The sequence below is a fragment of the Varanus komodoensis genome, unplaced genomic scaffold, assembly GCF_004798865.1.
Source record: "Varanus komodoensis strain SLA01 unplaced genomic scaffold, ASM479886v1 scaffold17, whole genome shotgun sequence".
Taxonomy (NCBI): Eukaryota; Metazoa; Chordata; class Lepidosauria; order Squamata; family Varanidae; genus Varanus; species Varanus komodoensis.
The window spans coordinates 12,108,425-12,134,811 of NW_025335505.1; the positions used below are offsets into that span (position 1 = coordinate 12,108,425).

At 37.6% G+C, this 26,387-nt stretch overlaps 1 protein-coding gene across 3 annotated transcripts in view; it reads right to left on the minus strand.

Moving 5' to 3' along the window:
* The window catches only part of SPIRE1 (spire type actin nucleation factor 1), an 83,944-nt gene that overhangs the window by 50,585 nt on the left and 6,972 nt on the right, over positions 1 to 26,387 (minus strand). For all 3 annotated transcript variants that reach the window (XM_044426580.1, XM_044426579.1, XM_044426581.1), the window contains exons 2-3: positions 24,046 to 24,080; positions 11,418 to 11,648 (exon numbers count right to left, since the gene is read on the minus strand). In XM_044426580.1, the coding sequence (XP_044282515.1) occupies positions 11,418 to 11,648; positions 24,046 to 24,080 (266 nt within the window). The remainder of the gene's footprint in view (positions 1 to 11,417; positions 11,649 to 24,045; positions 24,081 to 26,387) is intronic.

A 26,387-nucleotide genomic window follows, 5' to 3' on the forward strand; every position in this document is an offset into this window, starting at 1 on the left:
CATTTAAGAAGGCATTCTTATCTCTTCTAGCTATTCTCTGGAATTCTGCATTCAGTTGGGTGTATCTTTCTCTTTCTCCCTTGCCTTTCGCTTCCCTTCTTTCCTCAGCTATTTGTAAAGCTTCTTCAGACAGCCATTTTGCTTTCTTGCATTTCTTTTTCTTTGGGATGGCTTTAGTTGCTACCCCTTGTACAATGTTGCGAACCTCCGTCCATAGTTCTTCAGGCACTCTGTCTAGCAGATCTAATTCCTTAAATCTATTTGTCACCTCTACTGTATATTCATCAGGGATATGATTTAGGTCATACCTGAGTGGCCTAGTGCTTTTCCCTACTTTCTTCAATTTAAGCCTAAATTTTGCAACAAGAAGCTCATGATCTGAGCCACAGTCAGCTCCTGGTCTAGTTTTTACTGACTGTATAGAGCTTCTCCATCTTTGGCTGCAGAACATATAGTCAATCTGATTTCTGTATTGACCATCTGGTGATGTCCATGTGTAGAGTCATCTCTTGGGTTGTTGGAAAAGCATGTTTGCTATGACCATCGTATTCTCTTGACAAAATTGTACCAGCCTGTGCCCTGCTTCATTTTGTACTCCAAGGCCAAACTTGCCTGTTATTCCGGTTATCTTTTGGCTTCCTACTTTAGCACCCCAATCCCCCATGATGATAAGGACATCATTTTTTGGTGTTAATTCTAGAAGGTGTTGAGGGCCTTCATAAAACTGGTCAACTTCAGCCTCTTCAGCACCAGTGGTTGGGGCATGGACTTGGACTACCATGATGTTGAATGGTTTGCCTTGGATTCGAACTGAGATCATTCTGTCATATTGGAGATTGTATCCCAGTACTGCTTTTCCTACTCTTTTATTGACTATGAAGGCTACTCCATTTCTTCTGAGGGATTCTTGCCCGCAATAGCATACCTGATGGTCATCTGAATTAAATTCACCCATTCCTGTCCATTTTAGTTCACTGATTCCTAAGATGTCGATGTCCAGTCTTGTCATCTCTTGTTTGACTACATCCAGCTTGCCTTGATTCATGGATCTTTCATTCTAGGTTCCTATGGAGTACAGACCTTTGCAGCATCGGACTCTCCTTTCACCACCAGATACATCAGCAACTGAGTGTCCTTTCGGCTTTGACCCAGTCGCTTCATTCTTTCTGGCGCTACTAGTACTAGCCCTCTGGTCTTTCCCAGTAGCATATTGGACAAGCATATTGGACACCTTCCGATCTGAGGGGCTCATCTTTTTGCCTTTTGGTACTGTCCATGGGGTTTTCATGGCAAAGATATTGGAGTGGGATGTCATTTCCTTCTCCAATGGATCACGTTTTGTCAGAGCTTTCTGCTATGACCTGAACGTCTTGGGTTGCCCTGCATGGCATAGCTCATAGCTTCATTGCGCTACACAAACCCCTTCACCACAACAAGGCAGTGATCCATGAAGGAGAGCATATATAGATATGGAGCATGAAAAGAAATGAATAAACAAACAAACAATTTTGATAGTGGTAAGAATAGTCAAGAAAGCCCTCTTTTTGAGAATGGGTTTTAAAGAATTTGGGGTTCTTTATAGATTAAGACATTACATGTATAAACTGGATTCAACTGTTACTGCATTATAATTTATAGTGTTAGAATATACCACCCAAAATCTTATTCTGAGACTGGTAAACATTCTATCTTGCACTGAAAACTGGCAAAGTGTTGGATCCAGAAGGGTTCTGTTTGGACCATTTCAGTCATTCAAAAGGAGGGGAGGAAATATTTGCTGATCCCTTTTCGTGAATCTCATCCTTGCAGGTACCAATTGTTTTGTATGGTCCTCCAAGGATTCAGAGCCATTCTGGATAGTGGCAAGAGATGCAATAATCAGAGAAAGTTGCCTGCTTATAACAACTTACTATTGCTGACTGGATGTGATATAAAAGCTCTTAACAAGAATGTAACAACCAAGTGGATTGCCTTATCTTACTTAATCACTGGATTATGGAACTGAATTCCATTTTAGAAGGGTTAATAGACCTCAGGTTACACCTTTTTCAGCAAGAACATAAGTCCTGTGCATAGTGGATAGACACAACAACTTTTCAGCAAGGGCTTGTCTAAAGTGGTTAATGCTTCTCCTATCCATGTATTTTCACAATGCCCAACAGTTGTCTTTTTTCAGTCAGAGGTAATAAAACAGATAAACTTTGTGTTGGAAAGCTCCAATGTTTACTGGTGTATATCTTCTCCTCAATTATCTACCTGCTTCTTGGAACTTAATGAAAGGTCTATATAAATGGATTTTCCGTGGCCTTTTGTCAGCTAAAAGACTGATATTACAATAGTGGAAGGGCAAACAACCTCCTCCACTAACACAATGGATTGAAGACTTAATGGTACTTTCAACTTTAGGTGGTCTTTAGGTGTAAATTAAGAAAGAATAAATGCATGGATATTTGGTCTGACTGTGATGTACGTAACTATACTTATGAACAGTTGTATAACTTAATTTAAAGGATGCTTTTGCCAAGCAGCTCCACAGAGAGTGGAGGAGTAGGAAAAGCTGAACATGGGAATATAGTGCTATGTGTCAGAGAACATACATTTGTTCAGTCTAGACCCAGACCTGCTCCTTTATTTTTAAAATCATTTATTCTTTATTTATTTTTAAATGATGCACGGAAGACGAAATTCTACCATAACCTTGTAAGACTACACTTACTAAACTGTAAGACTACAATAAGCAAAACACACATGGTGAAATTCTTTCTTATACGCAACTATTATTGACAAAGGAGCCCTCCTTTGAACATGGAAGATCTAATGGCACTCTATGACAGGACTCAGACCTTTCCTCCCTACAAAGCAATAAATGAAGATGGACTGCAATGACCGTCTTATACACTTAGTATAATTTAGAACATGAATTTACTGTAATGTAAACACCAAAGCAACATGCTTATCTTATAATCTCTTCATATGCAGACCAGGCTATCCACAATTTAGCAGAGTGCTTCTGGGCTGTGGTCCATCACAAACAGATGGAGCCATTTTCTTTCCCTGTGAGCAGAACTGCCACACTGATCTAGTATTTTTAAGTTTTTATGTTAGAGGAGGATTTTCTAAATAACTATAGAATTCTGTTTTTTTAAGAGAATGCTGCCATGTTACATAATAGTTTCTAAAAATGAGTAGCATTTTAAAGAACATTGTAATATGGCAGGAATTATACCATTCAAAGGAAGTTAAAAATACCAGTAAGCATTCATGCAAGACCTTAAGCACATGCAAAGTAAATAATGGAATCACTAGTCTAAGCTATCCTGCTTAATAGTGCATTGGGCATTCTAAGACAAGATGGCTAATTGTTGTGAACCACCTGGAGAGCTTTGCTACTGCTGGAATAGACATGTAATAAAGAAGTAAAATTGCCATTAGTATTTTATACAGACATTAAATATATAAGGACACAATCCTATGCACATTTAGATAGAAGAATTTCTACAACTCCCAGCACTCTTCAGCTGGCTTTTCATAAGGCTTTTTTCCTATCTAAGCATGTACATGATTGGACCCTAAATCTCTAATTACACAGAGACTTGGTGGCATCTAAGGAAAAATTAGACATGACATTAAATGCGTCTTTGTAGTTGGACTGCTATAGGCAGATTTAAAAAAGTCCTCCTCTGACTCAGTTCTGTGGAAAATCTCTTAAGCTAGTGTCATTGGGAGAAAATTGGCCATCAGTACCAAAGGGGAATGCCAGTGTAAATAGTTTTTCAAAGGAACAATTTTCTTCAGACTGCCTAGCAGAGAAAAAAAATTAAAAATCTCTTACTTCACTTTGCCTGTTTATCATTCTCTTCCCTACCCCTCACATACATGCTATATGCATTTAATGTCACATCTAGCTTATATCAAAGGTTTGAAAATCAGACATGTGAACCTAGATAGTGCTTGCTGAACTGGGCTTGGTACTTTAAGGTATTTCATATACAAGTGGAAACTATTGTCCCACCATTTACACTACCATTTGGAGGGCCATTCCTCTTATATTAACTTAAAAATAAGGACAATGGTAGAAAAGCAGGTTTGCTGTGACAAATTGATAATTTCCCACACTATGTGAAAACTTGACTCTTCAAGCAAAGAGCTGCAGCAGAGGGAATCACACTGTGGTCTACTGTCACCAGAGGAAGAAAAGCCGTGAAACTCTATGCTGAGGCACTTTCTAGGCACTTCTGTGGCACACCTTTTCCCAAATTAATGTTCACATTGAATGATATGGTTAAATTAACTCCCAACAGTATAACCATTATCTACTATACTTGAAGTATACTCATTTTTAAAGTGTAACAGTGCCCAGCAGTCCCCAAAATCCTAAGCAGGAAAATGTAATACATGAACTTGGACAATCAATGTAATTTCTCAAACTTCAAATAAATTTTGAAAAATATTAATAACTTGTTTTGATCTGTTTTTCTTCTGTGTTTCACTAGCAATCACAAAAGCGTAACATATGTAACCAGCTTTGCTTCCAGAAAAGAGCTATTAAAATCTGATCGTGAAACTGGAATATTCAGACAGAATTAAGTTTCCATGGACAATTATCTTCGCTATTCTCAATGGATAGTTGTTCAAGATACAGAGTTAAAATTTCATGGTCATTAGTACTTTTAAAATAATTATCTTTCATTTTGTTCAGCATGATGCATGGATGCTAGAGACGTGAGAAACCTATTTGTTGATGGTTTTATTTCCTCTAAGGTAATCTGTCATCCACTGTGCACTGGCAGTAGGCACCCTCCTTTTCCCTCTGCATCTCTGGCATATTAACTCTCTCTTCCTGATATTCCCTTTCCCTCCCCCACTTTCTCCCAGCCCAGCAGAAGAGAAACAGATGGCTCTTGACAGAGGTTTGAATAGCAAAGGACTGTTGAAATTAGGATAAGAGCTGCTGGTTGCCCACCCCTGCATATAACTGAATATATGAAAAGTATATCCTGCTTAACAGTGCTGGCAGTCCTCTGCTCCTATTATAAATAATAATATATTGCTCATGTAGTAATATTTTATACTAGATTGTTGTTAACTGCTTTGAATGTAATATATACAGTAACTATGACTGTGTATAGCACAGTAGATAATATAAGCTATTTAAGGCCTGCTAAATGATATATTTTGACTTTATTGTTCAAGGTAGATGTAGTAATATGCATATTACAAATAAAATGCTCAATCCTAAATCAGTCATAGTGATCCTCACCAAAATGTATTAATTGTGTTTCTCTATAGAGCCTCTTTAATTACTCCAGCTAAATCTTCAAGGGCAGTAAAGTTTATGCTGAGGAATGAAAAGAACAGATTGACTTGCTGATCCACATTCCAGATTATTTGCTGTCTTATCCAATTTGCCTAGGTAGATTAATGCCATCATTATGCAGCTAGTGAAACTGAAAAAAAATACAACACAGCACACGCTGAACTTATTAGAGTGAATGGCTGGATAGAGGAGGTGTTTATACCAAGAGATGAACTCAGACAGATCAGGTCAGCTTTGGAACTGATAAGTCTGACTTGTCTGTTTGAAAGCCAAGTACTCCAATCTGCTGTAGTAATTAGAAACAGCTCTCATCTTATATTTTGGGATGATAAATGACTTTAACACTGCTATATCACAAAAGGCCAAACTAGATAAGACATGGAGACATCTGCAATGTATTCTCACATTTTTAAAACAGATAAAATTGGCAAAAGAGACTATGATCCAGCACTTTCCTCCAAGTCAGATTCTTCCATTCAAATCACACACCCCCACGCCCCACCCCAAAAGCATCTCCAGCTTGGGTAAACATAGAGATAGGCACAACATAAAACAGACAGCTGCAATAACTGGCACACTCCAAATGCATTTTGAATATAGCTTTATCATGGGAATATTTTCACACCTTTTCTTCCATGCAAATTTAAGCAAAGTTTTCTGAAGCTAAATTTAGCATACTGATTTCTGAGTAACTTTTATGTTAGAATAAGTATTAAATGCTTCCCATGATAAAAATATACAACCAGTCCCAGGTTATGAACAGGATCTGTTCCTAATAAACTGGACATATGTCTTAAGTTGAACTGGTAGCCAATGCAACTCTTTCAAAAATCCTGTTATATGGTAGCAGCTAGGTGCATCACAAACAACCTTGCCACTAAATCAACACTCACTGCAACTTCTGGACATGCATAAGGGCAGCTCTACATACAGTATAGTGATGCAGTAAAGACATGAGGGGCAAAGGCTTTGTTTGATTCTATACAGCATAGATTGGTCATCTTCCGAAATTCTTCGGTGTACTCCAGCATCCAGTGTATATTTGCAATATAATTGCGAGTGCCTCTTCCTTTTAAAAGCTTAAACATCAGGCAATTCATGTTCCATATCTGGTAAAATTCTTTGTTGCAACACTCAGCATCACTTTGCTGACATAGGAAAATAGCGCAATGGTCCTATAGCTGCTGTACTTCTTAACATCTCCTTTCTTGGGGAACAGACTGTATATAGCAAACTTTTCCAGTCTGTCGGTTATTGTTTCATTTTCCGTATTGTTTGCATATTCTTGCTAGGATTTGTACTGATTCATTCTCATGGAATAGTTCTATTGATGTCTTATCTACTCCGGGTGCTTTACAACTGCTTTCAGAGCAGCTTTCATTTCACTTTCTAAGGTTGCAGGTTTTTCCTCATAGGAGTTCTCTTTGTCATGCTTTTCTCTCTTCAGCATGAGTCTTCTGTATATTGCTTCTACATTTATTCTCTTTTGGTCAGACGATATGTTTCCCTGTTGGTCTTTCTGGATTCTTATTTAACATTTGAATTTCCGTTTGATTTCTTGGATCATCTGGAAGAAATATTTTGTTTTTCTTCTGTTGTTGTTCTCTTTCTTTGCACTGGGCATTGTAATAGTTCTTTTTGTTCTTACGTGATAGTCACTGAAAAGTTGCATTCAGTATCCTGCTCCATTCTGCTTTTGCTTCTTGTCTGTGCTTACCCATTGTGTTTCTTATGTTATTCATCTAGACCTTTACTTTCAGTTCTCTAAAATAAATTTGGATCACGCTCCAGGACTGAACTTCTTGTAATTGGGAGCAAGGGAACACTGCAGAGTTCCTTGTTTATAAAATAAAATATGAAAGAACAGCTCTTAAAAAAATAAAGCTGAATATTTATTTTGCCAACTTGAGACTTCAAGCCAGAACCCCTCAAGAATTATACTGCAATTTGGTTTTAAAAATTGCTACATTAACTGTTAGAGCCACAGTGGCATAAACTGAACTGTAAACCTTGACTACAAGTCTTTTTTATATTGCATCGATAGTCTTTGATTTCTTAATTAACAGAACTGTTTCTGATCTGTCTTAAAAGTTATCTGCAAAATATTCCACTATAGTAAGTCAAGAAATCATATCCTTTTAAGTCAGTAAAGTGAATGAATGTCTGATATTTTGAAAATCAGCACAGTTCTGAAGAATGTGGAACATTCATATCTATATCTCAAGGGATATAATGATTAAACTAAGATAAAATCTAATATAATATTTGAAACCACATAAGCAATAGCATTTCCACTCTTTTCTTTCAACCCCTGCCATGCAAATAGCATATGAGCTTGAACCATTTTAAAATTTATGAGCCATCTAACTTTAAACCTGGCCTTAATTCTTTAACGGACAGCAGTGAAAATTGCCTGTTAACAAACTAAACTAACTGAAGAACCTGCAGCACCCTTCCCTAATCTGGTGCCCTCCAAATATTTTGGACTACAACTGACATGAGCTCCAGCCCACATGGCAAATGGTTAAGTATGTTGGGAGTTGTAGTCCAAAACATCTGAAGAGTACCAGGTTGGGGAAGGGTGAACTACAGCTTGATACAGTTGAAGCAAACAAATTGCACAGGGGAATTTAAGCAGTTTCCTTATCAAACTATTATGTAAAATGTCCATACTAGCTCTTTATAATGTTATGTTTACAATATGACTAGGTTATGTATCCTATAATGAAAACTATTTTTTGCTAACTTAGACAACTGCAATCAAGATCCACTGGCTGAAAGGCTCCAGAAAGTGTAAAAGTTTTGTTTTGCTGGAAGGACTTGGTATACTCCCACAGTATGAGAAATATGCCAGCAGAACATTCTTGATATGCTAGCAGAAACTATTTCTCTCTGTCCTCATGCCACACATTTATTATTCACAAGTTGTAGAGCACATGCTTTGCATGTGGAAGGTATCAGGTTCAATTCCTAACATCTTCAAATAGGGCAGGAAAAACTGTCTGACACCCTGGAATACTGCAACTACTCATTGCTGACAATACTAGAAAGGATGGACCAGTGGTCTGACTTACCATAAGAAAGTTTCTATGTTCCTGTTGTGATGAAAATATATTTACAACTTATATAACAAGGGGGCACTTTGTAAAATGCTTTTTGCCTGAACATGCATGGGCATTTGTGCACATTATTAATACTTCTCCTAACAGGTATCCTGCTTCAGGAGGCCAAACACAAATCCACAACTTTCACTCCAAAATCTTGGAGCACCAGAACCTTAAAAAAAGCCGTGATGATACATTATCTCCCACAGATCTGGGGACCAGTTTCCTTCTTCCCCTCAGAACCTGCATTACAGAATGTGTAGGGAAACATACATGTAGGGAAAGAAATGCAAGGCATGGTGGGGGGATAGGTACCTGTTACAAGCCAGTCTGCCGTCTAAGGTTTTACTATATTAAAACTGACCAACTAGGTTGGCTTTGTGATGCAAACAATATTGCACAAGACAGTAACAAAAGATACCAGAGAAGTTAGAATACTAGCTATTAGGAAAATACATGTAATGACTAGAAACTGATTACTTCCCTTCCCAACCCAAGGGAATTGATGGCACCTTCAGGATGGTTCATACTTTTGTGGGACAATGTATGGGAATGTATGGGCAGCCTGTTTAATCTGACACAATATAATCAGGCTAGTAATGTTATGTCTACCACCATCCAACTCCACAAGTTCAAGAAAGTTTCCCACAGAAGTAGATGTGTTCTCATGGCTATTTGGCTTATTTCTGAATCTGTTGGCATTTCAACTAAGAATTCCAATCACACCTCTTCTTCCAGTTCTGATTCAGAATCTAAGGGAACAACTAGTGGAGCTAGTCGTTACAGTAGTATGATTTAAACCAAGGCTGCACTCCCCGGAAAAGAAGCACATATACTCCTCTGTATCATGTTTCAAGGAAAATTTGAGTATTTTCTTACTACTATGAGACTCTGGAGGTTGCAAAATTCCTGTGAAAGAACCTTGCCATCCATATGGTACTCACCATGGTATACAGGCAATACTGGAATATTTCAACAGTAAATATGAATAGAATTTTGACAGGTCTTACCCAAAAGAATTAATACATTTCTGTTTTCCAACATTGACAGTGTAAACACTAAGCCCAAACAGAGAAAGTCTGTATGCCTAGCTGAAAGAAGAAATATTTACATTGCTAAATAAATCCAGTAGAAAAACAGGTTGCATACCTGTATCTGTGGTTCACTATGTGGTAATCTGTGTGGCCATATATATGGGTCTTCCAAAATGAGGCTCCATGTAGAACCCATAAGGTCATAGGGACCATAGAGAAGGTTTATCTATATCTAAAGGCTTTTGATCTGCTGTTGTTGTGACACTACTTTTATATCCCACGATTCTGCCTCTTACAAGGAGCCCAAGGTGGCTTACAGGGGTCTCTTCCTCTCTGTTTTATCCTCATAACCACAAACCTGTGATGTAACTTAGACTGAGGGGTAGTAACTGGTCTAAAGTCACCCTGTGGGTTTCATGGTTGAGTGGGCACTAGAACCTGAGTCCAGCACTCTAACCACCATGTCACACTGGCTCTCCTGTTGTACATATCTTGTGGTATTTTATCTGATAGCATAGTTGACAATTTTCATTACTGGCACTGGCCTGGGTACAAGTATACAGGTCAAATGTCTTATCTGTTACATGAGCGGCCCAATTTGCTCAGTGGAAGAAACACATATAGTAAATGTTAGATGTTTGAAAGCCACAAGCAGGTGCTCACAGGCAAGTGGCAAGTGGCAAGCAAGTGCCCATGAGCACTTGCAGCAGGTGGTGAGTGGCAAGCAGGTGCCCATGGGCTCCCACCTCAGCAAGCTGCAAAATAAACTCAGTGAGCTGTATGCAGCTCCCAAGCCTCGTTTTGGCCACCCTGATGTATTACATGCTACCTCCAGTGCATGTACAGGAGCCTGATGTGAGCAATGAGCAAATCAGTGGTTACTCAGTGAGAACAACTAGTGACATACTAGATACCACAGGTTGCTTACAGTATTTTACTGATAACTGTACTAAATTTTTTAGCATATGTCTCCAGTAATAATTTGTTAATAAAATGTCAATACAAAACTCCCAAAACAAAAATCACATACAAAACAAAAAACCAAATAACAAATTGTAATTGCATAGCAAAGTAACCTACATTTACTTGCTTGCTGCCATACAATGTGTACATTTAAAATCTTAATTTACTTGGATATGCAGATTTCTCTTTTAGCTGTTTCAAGAAAAGTGAAACGCGATAAAGGTGTATGGAGTAGGGAAGAACATGGTATCAATGCAAAGGTGATATTCTTCAGAGAACTTGCATCCGAGTAATTTCACCTAAGCTTTTATAATGGAGCCAAGATAAAGTTCTATGTCCCTTTAAAACAAATATTTAAAGAATAGAAGTTTTCAAATCAGCAAGCAAAAACAGTGCAGGAACCTCTACTTGCAAAGGGTAGAACTGCTGGTGTAAATTACTGATAATGATATGTCAGAAGAACACATGCCACAAAAGATAGTTACCAAGTAATAGTACATATATGCAGGTACACAGCCAGCTGTAACTAAGCTTTAGAACACAACCACACTTTTTATTCTTTTTTTTTGCTTTACTAAAAAAGCATGTAGTAAATTCAGTGTCACACAACTAATTACACAGATGCAGTCCTTTCAGAAGACTGTACCATTTTTTTAAAATAGCATTAGAAAATCTCTCAAACATATTGTGATACAATAACTTCAAGGAAAGAAAGGCAGGATGCTTTGCTTACCTATAGAGTAGCCATCTGTGTATTTATGCATAGGGTCTGTGCCTGCATGGAGCCTATTTGTCAGGGTTCTGCACTTAGTTTATATGGGTCATTAGTAAGTGCATAAAAAGACAAACACACACTTTTTAACTGGATGGTAGCAGTCCAATTCCAGCAAGTCTATTGTTTTTTGGTACCTTATAAAATGCTAGGCATATGCTAAAGCCTACTATAATAATCAACTCCTTTTAAGATACCAAAATTAGATAATCAGATTAATACTGTACCTTCATGACATCTCTGTAAGACTGTACAACTTCAACAACCTCTTTATCATTTTCATCCACAACACATTCATCCAAAGCCTCATAGCCTTCATCTTGGCTTCCATCTGCTTCTACTGTATTAGTCATATGATCAATAAGCTGTTCCAAAGGAGGGCTGAGTTCTCGTTCTTCATTTTCTTTCAAGCCATAATCCAGCGCTTTATAAATTATAATTCCCAATGATTCTATTACCTGAAAAAGAAAAAAAATCACTTTTTATATAAATAATCTTTTTGTTACTATGAGCTGACTGGTATTATAATCCAGAGCATCCGGAGGGCACCAGGTTTGGGAAGTTTGATTATACAATATCAGTGGCTAAGGAAAAACAGTCCTGTTACATAAGTTTTACAGAAGAAAAAGACAATATGTACCAAATGAAGGTAATGAAAAAAACCCTAACCCTACATTGGTGCACTCCCCTAGCCCTAATAAAGTGGTAAAGTTCCATTGAAAAGAGGGAAATTTGAAAAAGCCTTCCTTGAGTAGCTTTTTCTGCACGGCTCAACACTTCTGCCCATTCTAAACACATTCCATCCATCAAAATCATGCCCAGACACCTCGTTTTTCTAACCCTAACCCTACCCTGGTGCACAACCCTTGCCCTAATATAGCGTTAAAGTTCCACTGAAAAGAGGGAGATTTGAAAAAGCCTTCCTTCAGTAGCTTTTCTGTCCATACAAAACACATTCAAAACATCAAAATCATGCCAGGACACCTTGTTTTGTTAACCCTATCCCAGTGATGGTGAACCTTTTAGGAAATGAGTGCACAAACTGCACCCCTAAACCCATTTATTTATTGCAAATTGCCAGCGCTACAATAAAAGGTGGAAACTGAGCTTTAAGTTTAGAAAAACAATTCACAGGCAGTCCAAGCAAATATGTGAAATCTTCGACGAGTCGCAGCTAATGAGTCGCAGCTAATGAGTCACGGCTTGTGATGTCATCCCCTGGCACCACTATTCCTTTCTGAGAATGTGCATGGCCCCTATGCATGCTGTTACCTGATGCTCGGCTGCAGGGTTTGGCAGCAGTGCCCTAGGTCATTAGTTTTGAAAACTGCCGACCAGAATCAGGTGTGTGTGTCAAATGTTTGTCTCAACAATTAGGCTGCTCTAGACAGGTTGTTCTTGGCACTACCCATCATTGGTCTTTTGTTGTAAGTGTCAAGATTTACCTTCGATTTTCCATACTACTACAGAAAACACTACCCCCTTCCCCCCAGAAAATATTCCAACTTAAGCTGAAAGTATATCCAAGAAAACCATTTCTACTTCCCAACAACCCAACCACGCACCGCCTTTGGAGGCTAGTTCACCTTCACGCCCCTTCTGTGCAAGCAAGTGGACATATTTTCCTTCTGCTGCAAGAAAAGAAACCAGGCCTGCAATTGTGCAACATTAATCTAATCTAATGATGCTCTGCAGAAATGTAAGGACTTGGGCACAGCTCTTCAGGGAGCAGTCTCTGCATGGGCAAAGTTATCTTTGATATTAGGAGTGGCTCTTTACATTAAGGATCATTATTATCTTATATTTTCATCTTATTCTGTATGAATGAATTAAAACAACACAATTCAAAGTGGATTAGTCAAAAAGGAAGCCAGGAGTGCTGTATGCTCTAAATCAGTGGTGGTGAACCTATGGCACGCATGCCGCAGAGGGCATGCAGAGCCCTCTCTGTTGGCACATGAGCCAAGTCACCCCAGCATTGCCCCAGCAGCCGAGCACTGGATAACAGCACACATAGGGGCCATGCACATGCTTGGAAAGGAGTAGCGGTGCCAGGAGATGATGTCACGAGCTGCAACTCATTAGCCGCAACTCGTCCGAGGTTTTGCATGGCCGGACTGTGCGCTGCCAAGGACTGATTGACTGATTGATTGATTTGCTTGCTTGGACAGGGTGTGAATTGCTTTTTCTAAACTAATACCTCAGTTTTCAGGTTTTATTGTAGTGTTGGCACTTTGCGATAAATAAGTGGGTTTTGGGTTACAGTTTGGGCACTTGCTCTCTAAAAGGTTTGCCATCACTGGTCTAAATTAAACATTTAGAAAGGAGAAATGAAAGAAACAACTAATAATAATGGTCATTACTGGGATGGGGGGAAGGGTTAAAAACTCCTCTTGTTCTTTTCTTCAAATTATACTCTCTCTTGCTACTTTTTAATGACTGTATTATATTTAACTAAGATATATAATGGTTTAAATTAAAGATTTTCTGAAAAATAAAATGAGAAAGCTCTTTTTCCACAAATGGTTTCATAGGAGGATTTTGAAATCTCTTTTTTATTCTATTGAGGCCTGTAACTTTTTGTGTGCTGCACTGCAACATAAATTTTCTATCTATTTACAGTGCAATTTAAAATCAGTTCATCAGTTTGACATGTGTAAATATTTCTTATGCATGCCATTCTCCCACACTTGCAAGATATAAAAGGACATTGTCTATATGCTTGCCCCATTTCTCATGTTCATAAATAAAGTAACAAAGCTCCAATGCATGGCTGTACTTGTAAACATTAAAAAGCCATTTTCAGCCAAAATTCCTGTCACTCTCATAATTCAACAACTTCTCAGAGCTATGCCTTCATGAGTATGAGGTACAAATAACCTTCGTATCAAAAGTTAAGGTATGTTAATATCATACTAATAAGTTATTAAAGAAGTAGATTTAACTTATAATGGCAAAATCTCTCACCATCTTGTAAAGTTATGACACCAGGTTATGGTGGTATTTATAAACTTTCCAAACATCAGAAGAATGCCAAGGCAAAAACTGGTGCAAATCCTTCATAAAAATGCCAAGTTATCCCTCAGTTCAAGGGTACATTCAGACTATGTTTCCATTGTATAACTGCCTTGTCCTGTTCAAGATTTTTTATGTCAATAAGTCCTCATCTTACATTGTTTTTCCACCACTGCTTTCTACTTTTACCTTAAAATATGTGGTAAGGAAGGAAACATGAAATAACTGTACAGTGCTTCCCCATGGTAGCATCCCAATATTTGAACTGTTCTCAAAAACTGCACAGCTACTAGCACTCTATTATATGATATAGTGGGGACATCTGGTGTGGAAGACACAACTGGAATTTTGAGAAAGTACTGTCAGTACTCTTACAACATGGCTGCTATGGGGCACCTTGCCAATTCATAAAATAGCTACCATGGTGGACACATCCACTCATATAATATCCATTTTCCAGAAAGCTAAATTGGTGAGATTAAAAGTAACCTATCAAGAACTGAAGTACAAGGACAGAGGTGGAATCTGAATTCCAAAATGTGACACTACTTTTTTGAACTCAAATAAAAATTGTATCAAAAGGCAGCACACTGCTTTGAAGGAAGCATGGTACCCTCCCAGTTTAAAAGAAGAAGCTTTTGAAAGAGCTTAAAAATAAAATAAAAATCATGAAGAGCAAGAAGCCTAGAAGGGATCATAAGATGTGTCTGTGGACACAATGGTGGCCATCAGCAGCTCACCCAAGACTCTTGGTGTATGAGGTGATGAAGAATAGGATGGTGTCAGCCAGCACCACAGGCTAAGCTTAAGGAATCAGAAAGGTCAGCACATAAGCGGTCTAGCTGAGAATCACACATGCGAAGAATACCCCACTGGGAGGACATCACTCTCATGAACAGTCTTGTTCAAGATCCCTAAATGTGCAGGCACTGGGGGTATGGGTCAGAAGGTATACAGAAATAAAAGACACATTCCACTTTTTCCTCCTTGCATATGCCTTATGTAGTAAGAGTGTGGTATCCAGCAACATAAGGGTAACAAGGTATAGGAAGTAAATATTTCTTAATTTGAAGTGAATGTTACTCTTTTTCAAGTTTCAATACTTCAAACCTTTGTTTCCACAGCAGCTTTTAAAAATTTCCTTTCTGTATCTGTACAGTTGTACATTTCTCACTCTCATTACTTAGTGCAGACTCTGTTTTTAAATTAAAACATTAGATGTCAGCTTTCACTACTGCATATACTGTATATAACTTTCTGTATATCTCTTTCATTCATTCATATACAGAGATATACTGTATATCTCTTTCATTCCCAAGCCCAACTACAAGCTTCTGGCAGGAAAAGGATGATAGGCTGGAGACTAAGCTTCTATAAGCAAAGAGAGATCATTTTAGAATTTGTATGAATTCAAACATGTGAGAGACCACCAGTAAAACTGTGAAAGTTTCTGATAATTAAATATTTTTAGAAAGGAAACAGACAATGAATTAATGGTACTTAATTTCCTAATATTTGGAGGCATTAGATAAAAGAATAAAACCTATACAACTTGATTATAAAGTCTGTAATGAGAGGATAGGGCAGGGACTGAAGGAAAAAATTCTACTCCTTGGAATTACCTTCACTGGGAAAATATGTAAATACATACAACAGTATGGATAACCAGAACTGCCCCTGCAGACACAACAAAGGAAAGGCAAGATGGTTTTCTCAAGGAGTCATCTCTGCAGTTCTTCAAAAAATGGCAATGATCAAAATATACTTCCACCTCCAATTAACTACTATTTTTTAAAGATTTCAATGTTTTCATACAATAATTGCTTCTCTATTGCTCTCCCATCAATGAACACACTCTATCAAACATCTATTTATAAAAGATGCATTACTATTACTATTTACTAACAAAATTAACTTCCATTTGGTGGTGTTTGTTCCATTTATTGACTGTTATGTAATACATTATATTCGGGGAAAATATGTAAAACAAACTCTAGAGCTCAGTTATTGAATTTGCAATCTCATATACACTGGGGAATTAGCCCACTGAACATAATGGGGTTTACTGTGAAGTACACATGGATGGGCCTGTCCTATATTAGGCTAGAAGAGTGTGACTATCAACAGCACTGCATGCGCAAAACGCAATAAGCAAAGCAGCTATTCCATTGCATACATTTTTCTCTTTATTGGTGGAGGAATCTTCTTTAACATCCTAGAAAACAAACAGTATGTGCAGGCAGGAAAAGTGTGTTTAACCTCTTCCAATTAAAGGACAGTTAATCTTTCTGTTTGGAAAGTACTCATGTGAACTCCCTCAGCAAACCAAGAAAGAAACCAAAGATATTTATTAGAAAAGAGTCAACATATTTAAAATTACAGTCTCACTGTTATTTTATCATTACGGGAAGCCTATTCTCCAATTAAAGATAGACATTCACAGAAGAGGTCTAGAGAAAGTTAAGTAGTGATATTATGCCGCAAATTTTTCCAATTTTTCATAGCCTTATAAACATTAGCAAATGGAAAATAATGTACTGTCCATGAAAGACCTAGTACTAAATTCACCGTCATATATTGTTGAGCAACTGTGCATAACATGTCTACACTGCCATTAACAACTGCAGAAACAACTTACCGGAGAGAAAAGTTGTTGTTTAAGTAAGCCTGTACCAATAACTTCTGGAATCACTATGAATAAGTTAAAACTGAACACAAATTACCTACAGGTCTGCTATTAGACTATAAACAAGCTGAGTTTAGGCAATAAATTTAGTGTAACCAAACAAGTTAGACAGTGAAGAAAGCTGACAGAAAGAAGATTGATGCATTCAAAACATGGTGCTAGAGAAGAGCTTTGTGCATATCCTGGAAACAAAAGCACAAAGAAGTAGGTCATAAATCAAATCAAGCCAGACCTTTCCTTAGAAGCAAAAATTACAAAACTGAGGCTGTCATATTTTGGACACATCATGAGAAGGCAAGACTCCTTGGAAAAAGTCATGTTAAGGAATGCCAAAGGCAGAAGAAGAAACAGAAGACCAAAGAGGAGATGGATTGCCTCCATAAAAGAAGCCACAGCCTAGAACAGCTAACCATGGATGTCGTGGTTAGGACATTTTGGATGGCTTTCATTCATACAGCTGCTATTAGTCAGAGATGACTTGTTGGCATAGAACAATAACAAACTATGGTTTAGTATGGTATACAAACACAGCCAATAATACTCAGCAATTTGCTCCAAATGAAACCTATAATTGGACACATACAAGTGTACAGTGGTACCTCAGTTCACGAACGCTTCTGTTCATGAACAAATCGGTTTGCAAACAGAAAGTTTGGCAAAATTTTGCCTCTGTTCGTGAACTCCGCATCAGGTGACAACCATGATTGTGGCCATCTTCTGCTCGCTTGGGCTGCAGTAGAAGCCAAAGATGATGCCGTGCCACCTGCCGAAAGGGAGAGCACGACACGAGGGGGAGCCATGAGGGCATGCTCACGTCGGTCGAGGCCTTCCCGGCTCCTCACCGCTGCCATGCTTCCAAGCTGGAGGAAGATCCCGTCACAGGCACTTGTCTGGCTCCAGGAGGGGGAGCAGGAGTGGAGGGCTGGAGAGGCGGTGTGGGATGGCTCCCTCAGCTGAGAGAGGGCTGTGAGGAGGGAGGTAAGGGCTGCTTTCCATGGGCCGAGGCGAGGGGAGGCGAAGGACGGGGCTGCGGCCAGCCGAGTGGGGGGCCTCCCACCTCTCCCCGCTGCAGGGGGAAGAAGCATGGTGGCCGCTCGGTGGCGGTGGCTTGCCCTGAGAAGGCCGCAGTGGAAGCACAGGAGCTGTGGCCCTGCTCCAGCTCTGCCTTGGCCTGTCTGCCCCCAGGTTCAGCGAGGCGGCTGTGGAATGGCCTGCAGCCCGGGGACATGGCTCATATTTTTGTGGTTTAAAAAAGGAATACATATTTATTTATTTAAAACTTTTATATGCTGTCCTTTATGTATAACATAAAGTTATGGTTCAGAACGGATTAACCTTATTTACATTGAACCTTATGGGGATATTTGACTAGGTCTGTGACCAATCTGGTTCGCAACCAGAATCGTGGAACGAATTAAGTTCATGAACCGAGGTACCACTGTACTGGTAGGTGGCAGCTGCATAAGCCTAAAATATCAAATACCTGGCACTGTTGTCAGGTTTTGAAAACAGAGCAGCTTCATCTGTTCCTGAGATGGGGTCAGACTGCACCATGGGGTTGGGATAATGATTACAATTCCTTTAGAGTTATCAATGGGTATGCTGCTTCACAAAATCACAAAAGATACAGGTTCCTGCCTTGAGAATTTGCAATCTAAAATTCAGCTCGCAGCAAGGCAATCAAAAGATACCAGAAATCACATGTGGCAAAAAAAAAAAAAAAAGCATATGCTTTCGGTAGCACATACTTAGGTTGGATTTCATTACTCAATAGTGACTTAAGAAGCATACCCAAACATGGGTTGTGGTGGGAGAAAGGAAGAGGTGATATTATGTAAATACTCTGAAAAATAGCAATAGTTAAACAGAAGCCTTTGAAAGGTTCCCCAAGTATGTTCTAATAAGCCTTATAATCAAAATATCACAGAACTTGTTACAAAAGCAGAGTTGGGTTATAGACCTATAGCCACTTATCTAGGAGTTGCACTAACGACTGCTTGTCCTAAAGTAAAACAAACAAACAAACAAACATTGCCTTCATCGATAATTCATCCCATGCATCAGTGTTCGACTGTTTTTAAAAATCTACATTTATAAAGCAAGCTTTAATGATTCGTACAGTCTTCATTAATAAAGTTGTGTTTTCAATCCATTATATAATTTAACTGCATGACTCTTTTGCTCTGTGTCGTGATCAGCTAGAAACATCTTTAATGCTGCCATGGATTGTGCTTAATACTCTAACATGATGTTATTACATTGTTTTAAATCAAGTGAGAGACCAAATTGTAATTCGGTATAATTGAGAGAACAAGCATTGCATATTATGTCTTGGTTCATGCAAACATATGAAACACTTTTCGCCATGTTGCATACACCAAATGTAATTGTTTTACAACTATGGATGCAAAAAATACTATAATATATATTATATAACTAATAGTGAAGTCTTGTGCTTATTTCTGCCTAAAATAGTCCTACAACTCCCAATGTACCTCAGCAAGCCACAGATATGTTTGGCATGCTAATGACTAGATACTCAGGATACTACAGTACAGTATCATTGTAGGAAAGGAAATCCACAGCACTTTTACTAACACTTTTACAGCACTTTTACTAACAGACTGCTAGTCTTATTTCAGTGGTGAAATCCTATAAATATTTACTCAGAAATTCTATTGAATGAAATAGTGCTTATTCACCAGGAAATAGGTATTAGAGTCTAATCAAACTATTATATTGCTATATCTTTCAACAATTCGTTGCTCATATTTTCAGCTTTCCCCACCCTCACTATCATAACGTCAGAAATATATTCTATTTTCTATTATTTTCTCTATAGCATGATTTTACTACATGCAATATTATATTGTTAATGCATTAATAATATAAAATATTTTCATGTGGCATTGTAATACAGTATTCATGCAAATTAAAATTCAGAAGAGTCCTAATATTGCAAGAACTGGCAATAAAATAGCAGTATCAGAGACCATATGCAACACCCTTCTTGATATAAAATGTGTGATTGGATTCTAAATGTTTTGTTATATTGCATACAAACCATTAAATATTGTAGGGTTTCCAGTAAAATATAAATGTCACTCTTACAACTTAGGATGGGCAAGGTAAGGGCATTTAAGTTCATGAAATTCAAACTGATGAGACTAGCAATCAACTCTATTTTAAAGTATAATCATGGATTTTAACCACCAGTTGGCTGTTCCTTCCATTAATCCAGTCTGTCACTTTATCCCCAATATCCCTAGGAAAGATGGTATCTGAGCAGTAAGCATAGCAATCACAGTAAGCAAAAGGATGAATGGGTGCCTAGCAAGTCAGACAGATGAATAATCTCTTTGCCAGATGAAGCTGAAAGTGTAACACTTCATGATTACTGAAGATAAGCAGCTGACTGCTCTAATTAAACTGAAGACTAATGGGAGGAGAACTCCACATTCTGTTATCTTTACAGCCCCTGCAATTGGCTGCATATTAACTCAGAATGCTACAGGAAACAAACAGTCATGGCTTTTTTTTTTTTTTTACAAGAAATTCAGGTAAGGAGAATTTCTTAAGCAGCATTTATCATTAGTTTGCCCAAGCACTAGCATATTAAGAGAAGCATTTCACCACAGCCCTGGTAAGAGGAAAAGAATGAATTTCAAAAATATTAATAACAATCAATAATTTGAATCATTATTTTAATTTGTTGGTGGATTTGTAGATATGCTATAAGGTAGATTATCATTTACTTGATATCCATGTTAAAGCAGTTTTATGTAATGATTGTGAATTTTAATTAAGTATTAATCAATGGAGTCATACATTTGGTAGAAGTAATAATAGTAGTTGATCAAGATATTTTGGAGGGTATTATTCATAGTCAGAAGTCAGAAATGACTTGATGGAACATAGCAACAACTTCATACATGAGAAATTCCCCTTACTGTTTACCTTGGTGTGGTTCAGATCAAGTGGATTCAGGTACAAAAGGGATGCAGCAGCGATGCAGATGACCACTGTACCTCTTGCAAGTTCCATTACTTCTCCCACCACTGTCTCAATAACCCTGCCCACTACATTCAGCTGTTCTTTGCCATCACTTGTTTTCAAATTCCAAGATCAGAAGTATACATGCAATCATTTTGCATATATACAAAATAGTACATATTATATTGTGTTTTCACCATTAATGTGTGAAATAGGATCCTACTAGTGTTACTGAAAGATGATCAGCATTTATCATATCAACAAAAATTACATTTTTTGTGCAATGAAATCTCTCTTTTGATTTTCTATTTTTCTTTGGAAAAACCTTTGTCTGAATATACATTCTTCTTAAGCTATGTTCACTACTTTATTCCTACATTCAGTGGAGAATATCTTCAGCTATAGCTGTTTTTTAGTTCACAGTGTTTTTTCTTTTTACTTTTTTACTTACAGTTCTTTAAATACTATTTCAACAAAGTTTTGTTCCTGCACTTTTTCTAGAGAAAGTTAAGTCTACTGTGCCTAAGGATTTCTGAGCATAACAACAAACATGAAACTACGACCCAAGCCATACTATATAGTAAATAGCTTTATATTTAACCTTGTTAAATAGTTTGAAAATTGGAAATTATGGTGGGACATTCTGCTCAGATGCTTCAGCTATGCTTTTCAAGTGTATTTTGACTACCTCTTTTATTTGCCATATCATGTACTGCATCTTTTCAAACACCAAGCAAAATATTTATGCTGAAAAAAATCAAACTTGATTGCATACTGCTATGGTCAATGAATTGAAATGTTCACATTAGTGATTATACATATTTAGATTACTTTTTAAAAACTTCAGTTTACATTATTAATGGGCTTTCCATAAATCCATTCTTTTCTTTAGATGCTAAATGCTATTACTAAATAAGGAACCACTCCTGGAAACAAAAAAAAAACAACATGCAGACTCAATTATCTGTAGCAAATGATAATATGGAAATCTGAATGTCTTTCGGTTTTATTATTCTATAAGACAGCTAACCATGGATGATTTAAATACATCTATTAGGCTTGCAAGTCAGTCCACAACACAATCCTATGCATGTTTAATCCAAATATTTTCTTCCCAGTCAAGTTTCAGGCTTACAAGATCATATTTTTGTTTTTCCTAAAATGCTAAGGTCTACCAACCAGAGCTGGACACAAAATAGCATCTCATGGAACATAGTAAGACTCCATGAAGTAGACACTGGAATATAACCAAAACTCATTCTGAATTATAAGGCATTCTATTTGCTATGTTTTTGCTATGTTTGCAAAAAAGGGCTAGGCACACAGTGGAGACAAAAAAAAACAATGGCCCACAAATGACAGATAAGGACCAAAAGGCTAAGGCTAAAAAGACATAATCCAGAGAGATAAGAGGAAAGGCTATAGAAAGGGAGAAAACTGGAAAAATAATCAGATAGTATGGTACACATGGCCAGGAATTATGAAGCTGAAGAAAAATGAAGACTGCATATTAATTTGAACTATCTGTATCTTTGGTCGAAGCCACCAGTTTTGATAGCACTGGGACTTATTTTGCTGTATAAAACAATATAAAATAGTGTTTCTATTCCACTTACATGCCATATTTTCTTTCTTTTAAATAAGAGGGTATGTTGGATTTTATACATGTCAAATGGCAGGAGTTGCAATAGATAATACTAATGCTTAAAATGTCAAATAAATATTCTCAGTTTTTTCCCAAACCAAATAAATACAACTGATGGCTATTGTCAAAAAGTACAGGCATCTATTTCCAGTCATATCAACCTAATGGGGACATATATTGAAATGTATATAATTTCTGTATTTAAACATATTTAAATGCTGTCTCTAGGCAAATTTTGCTCTCTACCAAGTTTACCTTTCCCAATATTTAACTTGAAAATTATAAACTGTACACCACTTGCATATGTGGAGCATCTTGATTGTTCTATAAAAAGTTCAAAACTATGAAATTAGTAGGCAGGCAATGCAAGAGGGGGTAATTTAGAAAGGAGAAAGAGCTGTTGTGATGGTGGATTCCTTACCCATATCTTTCTTAAGAATCTCCACAATTTGTAAACTGAAATCAGCACACTCTGTTAGTTATTATTTATTTAGTCAATAGGTATTTGGGGTCTACAAAATGAAGAAATCTTTTGGAGACAAACCAAAAACACTGCAGTTCAACTTTGTCTCCTACACAGTAATGCTGCATTTAGGTACATCACACTGCAAAGATAAAAGCTTTTTTTCCTACACTACACCCATTCCTATACATACAAATACAAAAGAATACATACAAAATAAAACGTATCCTGGACTTCAGAATTAAAAGAATATAACTGTGTGTATACTGCACTTTATTTCCCCAAATATAACCAATATCAGAACACTCAAATGATATGATAGAGTCAAAACAGTGCTGTTGCTTGAATTAAGCTATAGGAACAGAACAATGTGTAGCAGTCTAACCAGGGCAGTAGAGCTTACTAAATTAATCAATTCTCAACAATATTTATGCAGTATTTTAAAAGAAAAAACATAATACTTGCTTTAATAACTTGCTTTATCTTTTTTCATATCAAAGTCTCTTGACCCTGCACTAGCCCCACCACCAGATACTGTGGTTTATGTGGAGGGCTGTATGGCTGTGACAAGTAGACAAACAAGATTCCTGGAAGAATATTGATTCTTTGTGATATGGAAGAATTGAGGATCTAAGCAAAGTTGTCATTAAAACAACCACATTTCCTCTACAATACAATAATACTAACTGGCACATATCCATTGATTGTAAAGTGGGTTGTGATATATATGAAAATTGTATGATTTTTGTGGCTTCAGCCAAAATTATTTTAGAAGGTCTTTCCGTGCTTAGCCATGCAAGACTGAAGGCCCTACTGCCTGAACTGACCTTTCGTTTGATTCAGCAGGGCTCTTCTTACATTCTAGCTTTTTATCTCTTTTATTCAGAAGCTGTGTGTTTAAAAAAAAAAGATCTCTCTTCTCTCTGCTCTGTGGCAATGCTGTAATTGTAGGCAGATGACACTTAACAGAAGCTTCTAGAAAAACCATGGGAAAATGCCTTAGGTTTTACTGGGTGTACAATATAAAAAGTAACACTTAAAAATTCTTCTTACCTCTGTTTCTCGACAGCGTGAATGCTCTGATTTACCTGAAATTAAATATATACACATGTTATTGTCACTTTAAAAAGATCAACTCAAAAACAAAATTAGACAATCTCAGTGGCATCTTCCATAGATACTCACTATACTATGCCAAAGGAATCACCTAATTATCAGTCATAAAGGCAACCTGTACCTAGGTATGTGTGTGTGCACACACACATGTAAAAACACACACAGCCATAGATGTGGCTTGAAAATTACAACTGGGATATGAACTGAACATACTCTGACTACATCCACTTCTTTGTACTTTTAGGTTCCTAAGGCTAAAACCTGCACATACTTCCTAATTAGTATAACCCATTAAATTCACTGGTGCTAGGAAAAATGTTCATAATTAGATTGTAAATAGGTTCGAGGTTAAACCAAGGTTCAATCTGGATGCCAGGAAGTACTTCCTGACAGTTAGGGCCCCTAGCATGTAGAATGGACTTCCACGGGAGGTGGTTGAAGCCCCATCGATGAGCGTGTTCAAGGGCAGGCTGGACATGCAGATGGTAGGCATGTCATGAGCGAAGCTGGCTGGAGCTGGGGGACAGACTAGATGGTCTGGGAGACCCCTTCTGACTTGCTCTGTTTCTATGTTTCTAAGTAATTGTTTAGAATAAGGAACATTTGACTCTGGATAGAGAAGATATGAAGGTTCTACCTACTGCTTGAGACACTCACTCAAGGCTGACATTTTCATTCCTGCAGAGTTACAACTGTCAGGAATTCCTGTGAATCCAAAATGAAGGCAGAAGGGTCTGAGGAAAGCTTGTATGGGGTTGCAATGCAGCTCAGAAACGTAAAAATTTCCATTTGAAATTCCTCCATCTCCATTTATCTCCAGTACCACCTACCACTCTTCTAACTTGAGACAAGTGAAGTAAGTGGTCTGGATTTCTGCCTTTTCCTTAAGGAAATCTAAGATGCCTATAAAAATGATAACATCTGCTGCATGGCACTTCTTCCAGCTGTAGACTGGAAGGAGCAATGATGATGGCCCTGGTTGTACATTTGCTGTTAATGGCAAAGCTTCAGTCACAAGAAAATTACTATAAGCTTTTGAAAAGTCTTATGTTGTAACTGTCCTCCAGTGAAACCTGAAACATATTTAATTGCCTATTCCATGAAATACATTTACTACTCCACCAAAAGAGTGAGCCTCTTAAGAAAAGCAAAGTTGCAGGTTAACCCTCATTGTTTAAAAGCTAAATTACACACTGCATTAAATATAAAGTATACAGCTGATGCTCTACTTTTCTTTTAACTTGAAGTAAGTGCAGGGCCTCTCTGCCTGCAGCTGGGTAGTCATTTAAACCTTCCCACTGAGATAATTCACCCCTAAATTCTGTCCACATAGGTACCTATGGAGGCTCTTCTAGGTAAGAATTTAGTGGAGAAAAAGGCTATGTACAGAAGGTTTATCCCACTCCTAGTCTGACTTTTTTAAAATGTGAGATTAATTAACGATGCTTTGCCAGACTCACTGAGAGAAGGAAAAAAAAATATGCAAGTGCCTTATACCAAATCAGCCAATGGAATATAAACAGGATTATACCTCCTCCTTTCTCTACACATATAGTTACTTAAATAGAGAACCCAGAAATCAGGGTATCAGTGAAAAGAGGCAAATAATTTGATTGACAAATTACTGTGGTCAGTATTTCACTCTATTCTGCTTTTAAAGAATTATGTATCAGCAGAAGCATTAGTTAAAATGAAGTGTAAAAAGGTATCCACAAATTGGTGGATAACCAAACCAAACAATGCAGGATCTTTGTTTCAGAGGTATAATGTGCTACTAACTGATGCCATTCTGAATTTCTAAACCAAGCATTTTCTACAAAGCCTTTCCTAGTGCCATGTTTAGAAAAAGTATAGAAAATTTTTCATGTTACACTGATTGGGATCTGGCAAACATCCTTGAGTGTGCGTTGTCATGGTCTTACTGAAACATGGGTTAATTTATCATCTGAAACCAGGCAAACAACAAAAGCATGCAACCCAGCAACAAGCCATGGATTCTCTTAATGAGTTGTTCATGATGAACAAATCACAGTTTGTTGTCACTGTTGCGTTCCAACAGTATAATCCTTGCTTCACCAACAACCCACAGTTCAGCGATGATCCACTCAACCCATACTCAACCTTGGAATGTGGGTTCCTGCATTGTTTGAACCCAGTCATCCCAAGGTGGTGAAGTTTAGTACTTTGTGCATGCTCAGCATCTAACTCCTGCTCCCCCTCCTAAGCTTAGAGCTGGGCAAGTAGACTTCATTACATCTTCCTCTTCCCAGGCTACAGCC